This window comes from Rattus norvegicus, chromosome 3 (assembly GCF_021556685.1).
Source record: "Rattus norvegicus strain SHRSP/BbbUtx chromosome 3, alternate assembly SHRSP_T2T, whole genome shotgun sequence".
In the NCBI taxonomy this organism is placed as follows: Eukaryota; Metazoa; Chordata; class Mammalia; order Rodentia; family Muridae; genus Rattus; species Rattus norvegicus.
The window spans coordinates 91,814,769-91,829,556 of NC_141536.1; the positions used below are offsets into that span (position 1 = coordinate 91,814,769).

The 14,788-nt window shown below is 38.6% G+C and overlaps 1 protein-coding gene and 1 pseudogene across 5 annotated transcripts in view; one reads left to right on the plus strand and one right to left on the minus strand.

Moving 5' to 3' along the window:
* Positions 1-8,069, minus strand: part of Dnajc24 (DnaJ heat shock protein family (Hsp40) member C24) — a 35,299-nt gene extending 27,230 nt beyond the window's left edge. For 2 of the 4 annotated variants that reach the window (XM_087653277.1, XM_087653278.1), the window contains exons 1-2: positions 7,932-8,069; positions 7,197-7,343 (exon numbers count right to left, since the gene is read on the minus strand). In XM_087653277.1, the coding sequence (XP_087509403.1) occupies positions 7,197-7,304 (108 nt within the window). In that variant the 5' untranslated portion in view covers positions 7,305-7,343; positions 7,932-8,069. The remainder of the gene's footprint in view (positions 1-7,196; positions 7,344-7,931) is intronic. The other 2 variants (XM_087653279.1, NM_001191853.1) reach the window with 2 other exon arrangements.
* A 133-nt stretch (positions 8,070-8,202) lies between these two features.
* Positions 8,203-14,788, plus strand: part of Dcdc1-ps1 (doublecortin domain containing 1, pseudogene 1) — a 411,937-nt pseudogene continuing 405,351 nt past the window's right edge. Inside the window, 1 exon segment of the transcript NR_175340.2 lies at positions 8,203-8,314. The product of NR_175340.2 is annotated as a doublecortin domain containing 1, pseudogene 1 (transcript).

A 14,788-nucleotide genomic window follows, 5' to 3' on the forward strand; every position in this document is an offset into this window, starting at 1 on the left:
TGACCTCTTTATCTGGCCTTGTACTGGTATCCTTTAAAATAGCCTCTGAAATAAATGCACATCTATCTGCCAAGTAGACATCTTTGCAATACTCATGTCTTAGTTACTTTTCTTTTCTACGATAATACACATGACCAAAAGCAACTTGGGAGGAAAGGGTTTATTTCATTTCATAGCTGAAGTCTACACATCCAGTGAAGTCAGAGTAAGAACTGAAGACAAAAGGCAGACACTGATGCAGAGGCCATGGAGGAGTGCTGCTTTCTGGCTTGTTTCCCATGGTCAGCCTGTCTTCGTATCCAACTCAGGACCAACTGCCCAAGGGTAGCGCCATCACAGTGGTCTGGGCCCTCCTCCATCAATAATTAAAATTCATTAATTAATTAATCAGTGTTTGACATACTTGCCTACAGGCTAATAGTATAGGCATTTTCTCGATTGAGATTCCTTCTTCCCAAATAACTCTAGCTTATGCCAGGTTGACATAAAATTAGCCAACATGGCTCACATGCTGAATTTAGTCAATAATCACTAATTACCTTTGAGATGTTAGCCTTCCCTTTTCAATTTAGAGAAACACAAACTGTTTTCCCAGTAGCACAGTAGCACATGATAGCCATAATATCTCCAAAACACACTATGGCCGTTCCTTTATTTTACTCACACATTAAGATCATATTTCCTGCTGAAATATGACATGATCACATTTTCTTTCAAAGAACCACACAGTATAAGTGCATATCTATTTATGATAAAGTCACACACTATTCAATATCTCTGCCATGCCTACAAATACACTACTAGATGCTCACAGAAAGTTTTAAACTACCACATACAAATAAAAGCAAAGTTTAAAACTGTTCTGACCTCAAAGAATAAAACCCAGCTGCCTTCTAAGTGCAGGCTGATGTCTTAGCTATCTTATTTCCCACAGTTTAATAAAGGTTAACTATTAGGGTGTGTGAAGGCAGCTTCTGAGCCCCAAGTGCAGACTAGAGACTCAGACATCAACAGTCCCATGCCACCTGCTAGACTTCTGCTTCACATTCTCCAACTATTACTAGTCTTGTTTTGTTTTTTGGTAAACTGTTGTTTACCTCTATTATTACCTAGTCCCATCCCCAAACCAATTATGTGCTGTAATACAAACCACAGATTATATATAAAAACTAAATGATAAATATCTTTAATCACAATTTATATAAGTTTTGTAGACATAACTATTTTTAAAAAAACCTGTGCATCTGTGTCTCATCTAAGATTACTTTTGCCTATTATCAATAAGGAATATTATATTTTAAGAAACCAACTTCAAATATTGTGATTTACATAGGAGGTAGTCTCACTGAAGAGATTAACAAAACACAGCTTCAGGCTGGCCGTACACAGCACAAAGTACAGTACCTGAAAGCATGATCGAGGCCCCTATCTTCAGTATGGAAAACAACAAATTCCTATATTCCAACTTAAAAGAACTCTTGGAAGCATCGTGATTAGAACAGCTTCTGTGCTTCTGAAGAGTGGTCATGGTATTTCAGTTAAGCCGTGTCCTGGGAAGGATAAAGGAACTGACAACACCAATACCAGTGAGCAGCCTCGATGCCTCAGAGAACCCATATGCTCCAGTTCATCAGCTTAAAGTTGAAATCCCAGCACCCAGGAGGCTAAGACAGGACAATTGCTTAGAGTTCAATGAAAGCTTGGGATACAAAGAAAGTTCCAGCCTAATTTGGGCTAAAATTCCTGTCTCAAAAACTAACAAAACAAGTTATCACCTTAACCAGCTTACTTAAACCAGCTTAAAAACAAGTTTTAGGATGTTGGGTTTAAGGTGGAGGATAGGTTATCTGTCACTGAATTTGTTCACACAGCAATAGCTCACAGTACTGGGCTGCTCAGTTTCTTGGTTCATTGTGTACGGTCCTGACAGATTAGCTGAAACCAGGTGATCTGTAGAGAACACAGCTTCATGTCTTACAGTCCTGCAAGTGGCCTGTGCCTTAAGGGTGCTCTGCTGATCATCCCTGGCAGAAGGGTAAAAGAGATTGTGCGCTCGAAAGCAAAAGAGACCACACTCAGCCTTGTACCAGAAATATAATTCCCCACAGCAAACTTAGACCTGTGATAATAGCATTGCCTCTTCATATCCCTCCTCTAACACTGCTGGATTAGAGAGTATCTTCACACCACGTGAGCCACCATAACACTAAGTATCCTCTCCTCTGCCCTGTGAGAGACTCAACTCTTGGTCACATTAAAGTAGAAGTACCTTCCTCAGACTGTGTGTACTTTTCCACAGCCAGGCCTCTGTGTGCACCAACAGAACCAGGTGCGTCTTCTCCTGCAAGTGACTGTCAGCTGTCAGAAGGTGCTCATGAAGGCCATGGTCACAGAATAAGTAAGATTAGCATTGTCCAGTACTAATTTTGAAAAAGCTGCCCTGGATCCCGATTTCTTTCCTTAGCCTCCATAGCAACTCCAGGAGCAACAGTTGGCTCCTGTTGTTAAGTTTCTCTTAACTCCCAAATACATACCCTGTAAGCGAGACCACTTCCTTTGTGATGTACTCACAAGTACATTTAAAGAGTTGTTCTTCGCTCCCTACACCAATGTGCTCTTTCCATTTTGATAGAATACTGGTACTCTGGATAGCTTCTCTTTCAAGGCATGAAATGAATTACATAAGGAGCTTAGAGATAATATAGACATTATAATCAAAAAAGCCTCTAAATACATACATAAATACAAAATTATATTTTGTATCCTTACAACACTAAGATTATCACCAACACTTCAGCCTCAAGTGACATGGGTTTTCCTTAAGATTATGGGACATGCTCTACCAGCAGCATGTAATTTTCTGACACAGCAATTCTATTCCAATTGAAAGGTGTCCTGTAATATTATCAGTGTCAACAGAAAGAGACCCCAATTTTCATTAAAGCTTTATCTTCAGAAAATAGAAATTTTTATACATATAAATATAAGCTATGCAGGAATATTAAAACTAATATTTCCAGGTCCTAGATGATTTTAAAGCAACAGGTTATTATTAAAACTGTGATCCATGAGAAATGAAACATAGTTTAGAGTTGACTTTCAAGAAGAAGCAATCGCTTTTATAAATAAACACTGATAAAACACTGCTAGGAAATGCTAATTGTTTTATTTTGTGTGGTAAATCATTTGGTAAGAGACTAAATACTGTATAAAAGAAATATCTTTAGGGTAACTGGGCATTTGACATTTCCATGTGACTTTAAAATATTCTAAAATATTTCAGTCAAAAAGACTGTTTTCTGTAGGATGATGGATAGGGGACCATGAGAAAGGGTGCACATGGGGAGCTGAAGATTGTAAAAACATTTTCAAGCAACTAGTGAGAGTTACTCAGGTCAGGCAGCAAGTAGGTCAAACTAGACAAGGATAGTAAAAGTACCAAGGAGGAGTATCTGCCCCACAAGAGGAAAAGAAAATAGCTCACAGCCTCTAATAAACAGCAAATTTACACACACACACACACACACACACACACACACACACACACACACACACACACCCATGTTTCCTCACCAAATTACACTATTATAACAGCAGTGGAATTAGAGAAATATGGATACATAAAATGAAGAGCAGGAATACACAAGAATGCATACTGAAGAGAAAAACACCAAAAACTGGGATGGAAAATTGATCATAGTTTATGATCATAATGCTTTGTATATCACACAGTCTCAACAGATCTCAGAAGCTAAGCAGGGTTGGACCTGGTTGGTGCTTAGATGTGAAAACTGACTGTAAATGGTACCTGCTAACATTCTGATCAGGAGTCTCTTCAGAGACCAGTGTGGTAAAACAAATGCTTGGTCCCCTTGTCAGTGACATCAGGGAGTGATGGGACCTTCGACAGGCTGGTAGGGTCTAAATGAGGCCTTAAGGTCCTTAGAGGTGCCCTTGAAAGTAATTGTGGAAGCCTGGTCTCTTTCTCTTTTTCCTTGCGCTCTATCCATTGATAAATAACTTTGCTCTACCATAAGCTGCCCCAGCACAAGTCCAAAAGCAGTGGATCTAATGATCATGGATCAGAACATATAAAACCATGAGGTGAAATAAACCATTTCTCTCTATAAGTTACTTGCTCTGGTAACGGAATGCTGACTGACACAGTATCTAATTCAGAAAACTAAGACATAAGCCTCAAGTGCAAGAGTGTATGAACTCACTCATAAAGCCATCTCTAGGAATGAAGTTGTGGGCCAGAACAAAGCAAGCTGTCTGTTTGAAACTTTAACAAAATTAATTGGTTCCCCAGTATCCTTCCTCATCACAAGGCCAGGTATCTACTCTTTCCAACAAAAATAGAAAAATAGCATTTTACTGTGTACGTGAAGACTAATGAGGATCTGAGTTCAGGACTATTAGTCACTGTGTTAGGGTCTAGGAAAAATGCTGTACTGAACAAAAAGGAAGGATGGAGGGAGGGAGGAAGGGAAGGAAGGAAGAAAAAGAAAACTTTAATTAATTTTTAAAAGACAATGTATTGCTGAAATAATAGAAAGAAACCTCTCAAAAATAAAAATTAAATAAATAGGTAGAAAATAAAAATGACAAAATAAAAAAAGCAAAAACTTGGTGACAGACTATTAAAATACAAAGTTGTCTACATTTATTAAATATTTACTGTATGCCTACAACATTCCAGAGATGGTTTTTAACAGGAGACACCTCAGAAAAATACCGTGCCCTGGAATACAAGTAAAAACAATGAAGGAAAGGTGAAAGTGTGATAAGCTAGATCAAATGCTGCTAATCAGGTTGTGATTTAAACTAAGAGACTTCGGTACCTGAAGGGAGTGGTATTAACTATGCCAGAATAGTAGGCACAAACCAGAATTCTTCTGGGAAAACTAGGGCTTGGCCATCTGAGTAATAAACCAATATGGTGTTTCATAATTGATTGCTGCTTTCAGCAAGGAAGATGTTGGTGGTGGTCCTGGACAACAGTAATTGCAGTAGAGGAAAAGAGGCAGAGCCTCCTGATGGAAGAAAGGAACTGGAGAAATGTAGTAAAGCCATCTTTGGGGAACAGTTTTCCCACAGAATTTAAAAATGGAACAACAGCTGACAGAAGTGGGGTTAACAAGATGGGAGAGGAGAAAATGGCACATTCAAATTCAGATAGGAATACTCGAGAACAAAAAGCCAAATATCTTCAGAACCATTACTATTAGCCTATTGGTAAAAGCACAGAGAAACACATCAACTCATAAGTCTTCCTTTGCTTTTGTAAATTAGAGGGCTGAAGAATAAAAAAGTTGAGGCTCCCACGAAGCCTACTGCACTAGCACAGTCTCTATATTAAAAGTGATAAATACTGCTGAGATAAATTAAAAACGGTTTAAGTCTGTAGGTGGAAGAATATATTATATTCCTATAAGCAAAGTCAATACTAGTAAGGTATCAATTTTGCTAGAATGGATATATATTAATGAAATTGTATTAAGACTGAGCCAAAACTGCTTTGTTGGAATTTTACAAGCTGATTCTAAAGTTTCTATAGAAATGTGAGCACGGGCTAGCAAGACGGCTCAGTGGGTAAAAGTATTCACCACCACACTCAAGGACTTGTGCTTTATCTCCAGGACCCACATGACCCAATTGAGTCTCTCCTGTTGTTTTCTGATCTACACACACGCATATGCATATGCACATGTACACACACTTTAAAAAGAATGAAAGCAAACAAAAACACACTCAAGGAGAATGAATTTCAAATAGTACTTAGAAATAGACCTATACTGCCAACACAGGCTAATGAAGAAAAAATACATTTTCAGCAAATGATGCTGGAGGAACTGCATTTCCATATTGAGAAAAATAAAGATCTAACCACCAATCTTGGTCTACATAAAAGGTATGGGTCTATCAGTAAAACAAACTATATAGCTTCTAGAAGACACAGAAGAATATTTTCATGACATCAGAGAAGACATACAAAGCAACAAATATAAAATAACAGGCCAAATGTCTATTATTTCATAAAAGTAAAAAACTTCTATACTGGGGTACAGCTTAGTACTGGACAGACATAAGTTAGACCCCATATATTGTTAATGTGCATATAAATTGGACATGCACTTTAGTCCTGACAAATAGGGCCACATGGAACCTTCTCGTTGCTTAATCAAAAGACAGCAATTCAAAAGTTCTACATAATTTATGTCCCACAATTGATTTTTAAAAAGCAAATAATTAACAGTGAAAGCAACTTTAAAAGGCTTATATTATCACTATCCAACAGAAATATAATCTAGACTATTAAATAAATGCTCCAATACATGTTAAACACAAGCAATATTAAGTAACATTTTGATATATAAATGCCAGCATGGATGGGACGAAGTGGGCACAAAGTCCCACGTCCAGATGAGTAACTATTGGCATCTGATAACTGCAGACAGAGAGGTCAGTTTTCTTTGAGGGTCTGACCCCTGGCAGATGGACCATACACAAGGCAGGCCCCACACCTAAGAGTATCTGGGCAACACAAACTGCACTCAATGGGTTGAGGAGGTAGGGAGGGGAACTCAAAATTGGGTTGGTAGGGAGTTGGAATTATGTCTGTGAGAAGCTGGGAGAAGGGAAATGGAGACAAATCAAAATTGTATGAAACTCTCAAAGACTAAAAATATTACTTAGAATTGTAGTAGTATATGCAAAACAAGCACATGTATGCTATTCAACAGCCAGTAATTAGAAACTATTATCATTTTAATATATAACTGGTGTAAAAAAATTTAGACTTTTATGTTCTTATTCTTACCAAGTCATCAAAATATAGTGAACAGTCTATAAACACGTTACAATTTTACACACAAAAGAACACATTTCAAGTGCTCAATAGTATGGCTAGTTTTAAATAAAAACCGTTTTAGAGACTTAATGTGGATTATTTCAGTCAAAATTAGCTGAGATGAATAAAGCGATCCAGGTTCTGAGAGTGACAGAGTCAGGGAATTCTAACTCAGTCACCACCATGCTATTCCACACCTAAATCAAAACTGTGTTTCTCTACTGCAAAAACTTTCAAATGAACAAACAAATATTTAGATTCCTATTGATAGAAATATTTTGAAGCTTAACACAACAGAACTGTTTTCCCCACCACGATTTCAAATCTGAAAGAAAAGACTTACCAGTAATATGAGTTTCTGATACTTTTGTTTTAGGTCTGACACATCTGCAGATGGGTCTGCCCCTAGAATGCTATACCAATCCTTTTTGACTGTCTGCTCAAAAGCCATCAGCGTCCTTCAAACCAGAAGGGGGCCTTCTCTGATACCCTGCAGCACAAATGTTACAGCAATTCATTACAATCAGAATAAAGAAATATTCCTTCCTAAATTCTTTATTACTTGAGTAAATTGTAATCATAATGCAAGCCCAAGAAAGTCTATATTTCCATTTAAAATGTCCCATAAATGCCATGTACAAGGATACAAGGATATAAAGATACAGAAAACCTATTAGATATTTCATGGTGTATGCGTATCACTTAAATAAATTTACAATGTCATAAAAAGAGAATTTAATAATGAGCCTGGGTGATGGATGGGCTTCTAAGAAGGTATTTCTTACCATCCAATGGCAAAACGGGCATACAGGTGCTCATTAAACACACTACAGCTTAATAAGTATTTATGAAACGAATAGATAAAAGAAATGGAATGACAATACACAGCCCCTGAATTTCCCTGGTTCACTTCTTTCTTCTAGATTAAACATAAAGACGCACAAAATGACAGCACAGTTGGGGAGAAGGGAGTCCTCTTGCTAGAGCAAAGATCCATCCCCACAGCCTGTAAAGACGCTGTTCTGAAGCTGAGCACTCCAGGATGCCACAGTCCTCCGGGCTTTAGAAACAAGCTCACCATAAAGCAGCCACAGTCCGCTCAACCCAGGCTTCCCCCGCTGAAGCCTTCCCTGGCTCCACACAGCGTCCGACTTACCACGTTCCACACTGGGGTAGGAGTCCACTTGCAGCCGCGGCAGTACGGAGCGCGGAACTCACTTTCTTTTCCGCCGGAAGTCGGAGTACAGAGGGAGTTCGTTTCCAGTCGCGCCCTAGTTATTGATGCACAAATCTGAAGGGCCCCGCCCCCTGCCCTGACGCGGTCGCTATGGTAACTCGTCCGGGTTTCTGAGGTTTCTGTCAACAGTGAGAGGAATAGTGAAGAAATGCCTTTCTCCATTTTGCTCTAATTCTCCCTTGGTCCCGGCACTACGATTGTTGCATCCCTCCACATCTCCTAAGGTGCACCTTCGTCCCAGGTTCCTCTTACCTTACCTTGAGCAACTCTGGTTCTATTTGTTTATACTGGGGGCGGGGAGTTGGTGATAAGGATGAGAATGGCTAACAAATTATGCCAATCATTTCCGTTAGACCTGAGCAACTGACTTAAAATATTCTTAAAGATGCAAATCCTTTCCCATTTACTATCTCTCTGTCACTTTCACTTCATCCCAGTGAGACAGCTACGGAAGGTGTTGCTAGAACTACTTTGTAAATGAGGAAATAAATCAAAGATAAAGGTCAGATATATAATTATACAGGTGTAGAACAAGCATTCTTTTTCCCCTTAATCTCTGTTTTCTTTTCTTATTGGATATTTTAAGATTTATCCCTTTCTCGGTTCTCCATCTCCCATCCCTCTCCCACTGCTTCTATGAGGATACTCTCCCTCCCTCCCACCCACTCCCACCTCAACAACCTGGCATTTCCCTACACTGAGGAGGCAAGCCTTCATGGGACCAAGGGCCTCACCTCCTACTCATGCCAGACAATGCCATCCTCTGCTACATATGCAGCTGGAGCCATGGATCCCTCCATGTGTACTCTTTGGTTGGTGGTTTAGTCCCTAGGAGCTCTGGGGGTCTGGTTGGTTGGTTGGTATTGTTCTTCCTATGGGGTTGCAAACCATCATTCTTAACAGAATAGGAACTGCCATTTCTGAATTATTTAAGTAGGGTTCATTCCAATTGAACGATTTTGAGTGTACTGTTCTCTCTCTCTCTCTCTCTCTCTCTCTCTCTCTCTCTCTCTCTCTCTCTCTCTTCCCCCTTTCCTTAAATTACCTCTTCTCTGTGTTTCTTACTTTGCCTTGATCTTTTCTTTTCATTGTGTCTGGAGATGAGACTCATCTTAGTTTTGAGACCTTGATATGATCTCCCTTGGGGATGGAAAGTGGATTTGTGTTGCTACTTTCTTACATGTGCTTTCTCTTTAGTCCTTTTTCTTCCAAATATCAATTCAAGAAGCACGGAAGGTAAAAAAAATAAGTTGGAATTATTCTAATAAGATAAATTATTTAATGTTATGAGCATGTCAGAACAAATGATGAATTGCAGAATTATACAGTTGACTTTAAAACAGAACTATAAAAGCACAGATTAAGTTCTCCAATGGATGTTGTCATGTTTAAATCAAAGATCATTATACTAACAGTGAAAGAATCTAGCCTTCAGTCCTGGACTTAGAAAACTGTCTGTGTGGGCCTACCAACATACACAAAGCAACAGAACTAGTATTGTGGATCTCTCCCTAGACAATATTATAAGAAAGCCCCTATTTAACTCTTCTAGCCCTCAAATCATCCTTTTTGACCCTTCTCTGTATACAGAGATATGTTAAAGAAGTCCAGGTTTTGGAACAAAAGTTTTGATATACTATTCCGTCAGGTTATTGTGTTTATTCAGCCACTTTCCTTGATATTTTCATAGGCACTCCCAAATGCTTTTTATTTTTATCTCCAAGAACTTTAGTTTGCTGCACTAAAGCAAATAAACGTTTTGCTTTATCTCCAAGGTGTCTTTAATTAATATAAACTGTCAATATTTAATTAATATCACCAAATATATACATTGTCTCTTTAACTTTCTCCTTTTCAAAGATGTTTTATGGGTAATTTGCTTGGATATATATCCAAACACTTGAAACATTGAATCTGCTTGTTCTGTTTCTGAAAATATATTTGATCAGACTCATCTCTCCTGTAACAACTTATTTCTGTTGTTGTATTTAGTTCATCGAAAACCATTGACATTTGAATTAACTCCTCAAGGTGACTGTTACATGGATCATTAGTCATTAATCTCCATTTTAGAACAACCTCACTCAATAGAAATACAGTAAACCCCAAATGCAAGCTGTGTGTGCATTTGAAGATATTATAGTTGACATCCAGAATATTTTCATTATACTTGGGCGTCGTGTAAATCAGCACCTCTCTTGGCCTACTCATTTTCAGTTTTCCATAGCTTCGTATCATTAATGGCTGTCACACTGGGCAAAGCAGGTCTGGAGAGTGAAGTCGTAACTCTTTTTCAATTGCATTAATTTTTATTGAGTCAGCATTTGTATGTGTGTGGGTATGCCACAGCATGTGCTAGATTTCAGAGTACAACTTAAGAGTGTCAGCCTACTTCTTCGTCCATGTGGGACCTGAGGACCATATCAGGCTGTCAGAGTTGGCAGCACTGACTTTACATTCTGAGTATTATCTCCATCTTATAGTCCTAACCTTTTATTCTGGCATTATTTTACCTTCTATCGTAGTTGAATCTTTAGGAAGTAGTTCTTCCTACTTCCATAGCAAGTTGTATAAAATACTCATTTGTACTCTTCCAATCCCATACTGCATTGTTGTCTCTAGAGGTGTGCTTTCTAACTGTTCCCAGGTTGGATTGCCAGCCTTCTGGAGGAGGAAACCTTTCTCATTTGACAAGCTGAGCACTGGGTCTTGCCTCACCTTTCCAACTTCTACTGATGAGTTTCTGATCTAGACCATACTTCAGTGACAGGGTCCCAGGGCCAAGTGGATCAAGGAGATAAGAAGATTAAAAAGATAGGAAATCTGGTGTCAGGAGGTCTTACACAATCTATGCCTCATACCAAGCAAGATTATTAAGAAATACAACATCTTATATATGGTTTTAAGGGGAATAGGACACACTCAGTGGAAAGCTATCATACAATAGCATAAGGTCAGCAGGAAGCTAATCAAGCAGTGTTAAGGGAACACAGGCTATCTCAAGTGTATCACAAGGACCTTGGGGGTGATAACCATAGCCTTTTGCTGAGTGGGGATAGTTGATTTCTCGGGAAAGCCTCAGCTCCTCTAAGACCCATCCCAGGGCTATCACTGGCTTTGCCAAACATATTCATGGTTTTAGACAAGAAACTATGTTCCTTCTCCATAATCAGAGCCTCAAGGAAAAACTCTCAAGGCTCTGGCCCCAAACCATCACTGGCTCTGCCGAGCATGTTCCTGGCTTTAGTTCCTCCTCACACCTAGGGAAAGCCTTGGATCACTGTGGTTTCCAATGAGTTTCTAAAATAAGTTTGTTTCTTACCACCTTTTTCCCCAGAAGCAAGCTTATCCATTATATGTGAAATGGATATAGCATAAATATAAACTATTGAGTTGGTATGATGGCTCTGTGCTTAAAAGTATATAACTGCTTTCATAGTGGATCTGAATTTAATTCCCTGCATAGCTCAAATCACTTGTGATTCCAACTCCGGAGGGATCCAACCTCTGAGGACAACACTCACATAAACTTGCAATTAATTAAGAATAGAATAAATATAAAATATTTTTAAAGGAAACATAAACTATGTGACAGTTAAGGACACGAAACCTGCAGTCACACTGCACAGCTTCAGCTCAGATTCTGCCTCTTCCTGGCTGTGAGAACTCCAAGGGTTAATCCCTCTGTAACCTGCTTTATTCCTCTGTCAATAATTGCATGTGTAATGCCTCCTTTATAAAGCTGTTGTAGGACTTCAGTGAAATCATTGTGCCTGAAATCAGTAAGTTCTTAGCAAAGGTGGGTTATTACTATTACTAGTAAAAATATTTGCTCCTTAGTTTTAATATAGCAGCAAACACTCAGAGCAGCTTTTCAGGGGCCTTTGAATACCAGAAACTACTGAATTAGAAAGAACAAAGCCACACCTAACTGTTTGCTGAATTAGTCTTTCAGTTTGGCTTCAGATTAAACTAAAATCATCAGCAAAACCCTCTTGATTCATGTCATCCACACGTAATATGAAAACAGTAGGTATATATTAAATGTCTGATACAAGATGGTGGTCAAATGTTATAGATACACAAAGAGATAATTTTATGAAAGACCTAAAACCCTAAATTGTAGCAGTAGCCAAAAATTACTCCATTACTCATTTTATCACATTAATACTAATCTGCCCATAAGTGAAGGCCCATCAAACACTAATTAAACTCATAATTTGATATGATACTAGAAAACCATGCTTCTCATTGTACAGATGGTTGTGTTAGCTTCTGTCACTACAGTGGAAAACAGCAATTAATGAATAAAGCACAAGGATTTCTTTTGGCTCATGGTTTTGTACATTGTAGGTCAAAATCCTGTAGACTATTGCTTTGGGTTTTCATGTAGGAGTGGGTGCCAGCTGACAATGGGAGAGACTGTGTAACAGAGCGAGATAGCCACGGACTTCCTAGTAGGCTCCACTTCCCTACCCAAGCCACAGCAACAGTATGTATACCTGTCTTAATTATTCATTTCTTGACTTATATTTATTTACCCTTTTTAAGGTATTTCCTTACCAACTCTAAGTTTCCTTGTGTTTATTTATGATGGTTTAGGATTACAAATAATTGCCACAGGTGCTCTAAGTATTATGGTTATGTTCTGAAATTAGGCAGCTGCATCTAAAGCAAACTAAAACCTTTCTGGGAAGATAGGCAAGCCACCAAGAATTAGGGAGCGATGAGATCTTAAAAGCAATAATATGGCACATAAGGAGCCTTCACCCACTCACCCAGTCTACAGATAGTTTGTTTGCTCTGTGAATCACACAGAGTGATACTAGACAGTGTTGGCTGCATCTTATTCATCTTGCCAGACAGATATAGAAAAAAATCAGCGGAACTAACTGCAAGCACCCGATGAGGGATGCTTCATTACTAACTGACAGGAGCAAAGCAGAACAAACTGAGTTAGTGAAAGTTTTAAACCAAGATGAAACTAAGTCATAAAGATGTGTGGATGTGTCCGACTTTAAGTAATAACGTTAAAGGGAGGGAGAAATATGTGACAAGAATGAGAGACACTTTATTTTTCTTCTTGGATGATTGCCACAAAAGCTTATACAATATTTAAGTCAATCTAATGAATGACTGCTATAATTTCTATCACACACCTCAATGTCCCATATGGTAATAGATTTGTGCCCCAGCTCCTGCTGCTACCAAGGAGATGGGGCAGTGACTAGGGGCATGTCTGTGAAGACAATACTGGGACTCTTGTCTACTCTGCTCTTTTCTGTACATCATTCTGCTTCTCAGCTGCTACACAGGGGGTAGTTTCCTCTGTCCATGATGCCCCACCCTGCTACAGACTTGGAACTTAAACACTGTGCTTAAACAAATGCTCCTTCTCTTTAAGTTGGTTGTCTCCAGTATTTCGTTGTAGTAATAGGCCGCAGACTGGAACAACAGTTCTACCCTTCCTTTCTAAGCCAGCTTTTGTTTCTTCCTAAGTTTGCTAAACTTGCTCTAGTCTCGTTTCACCTCACCAACATTATCAATGACCATTCGGGGTTTGCACAGAGCCATGTACTTAGTAGGAGAGTGACAGAACGGGAAGTACATTTGGTAACCACACCTGCTACTCTTGTTTATCTCTGTTGTATCTGTGTTTTAAATTCTTGGGTAGTCTTTATCTTACCTGGGGTTTTTGTTCCTGTCTTCTTCTTACCTCTGTTTTAACCATTCTACAACCCATTAGAGATACTGTCCTTAAACCATCTTCACCCATCATAGTACAAGCCAACTTATTTTCAGCATCTTATGCTTTTACATTTCTGTCTTTTCTTGTCACCACTCTGGCTTCTCCATACTTGCTAGATTCCCTACAACACAAGGTAATCACTTTCGAGCAGGTGAGAAAATTCAGGTATATGCTGCTTTTTATAGCATTCTTCCTTCTCTGTTTTTACTTTTTAGAAAAAGTCCATTTTTGTCATGTAATTGACTCATGGAAGAAAGGTTAATCTGAATGATCAAGGGGTGTTAATTTGTGGGTTAAAATGTGTTAAATAGTTGATATGAAGTCTGTTTAAGTCAATTAGAGTATAATGAAGATGTTGCCAGGGTGTTAGGGAACCTTTTGGAGTTAGTTTGGAATTCACCAGTGCATATTGACTGCAGCACCTGGTTTAAAATACAACTGCATCTGAATAGGTGTGCGTGTGTAGAAGATGCTCGTGTTATTAATATGACTTATCTTTTATAATGGGAAATGAAACCCACATTTGTTTTATCATTAGTAAGGTGGACGTGTGAGTGGTAGCACTATTACCTCCCTTACTGATCTGTTCCTCTAAAATAAACTGCATCTGCACCACGGAAACAAGAAAGCTTTCCTAGGTTTTTATTTGTTTGTTCCTTTGTCCTTAAGCAGCATCATTAAACATTGAATGAAAAAAGACATGCAGATTTAAATAAATGGTTTGTTTCTTCTGTGAAACAGCCCACAGTGATGTTAGGAGACATCGTCGTATTAGTTAATACCATCAAAGTTTTAAAACAGTCGTTATTACATAGACCTTAATGTTACGATGCATAAATCTCAGTAGTTGAATTCAAGTTGGTTTCAGTAAGACAGCAATGCACCTTCCACAGTTCAACTCCACAAAGGAGTTAAAAAAACCCATATTTTAAACTCTGTTCTTTTCCTC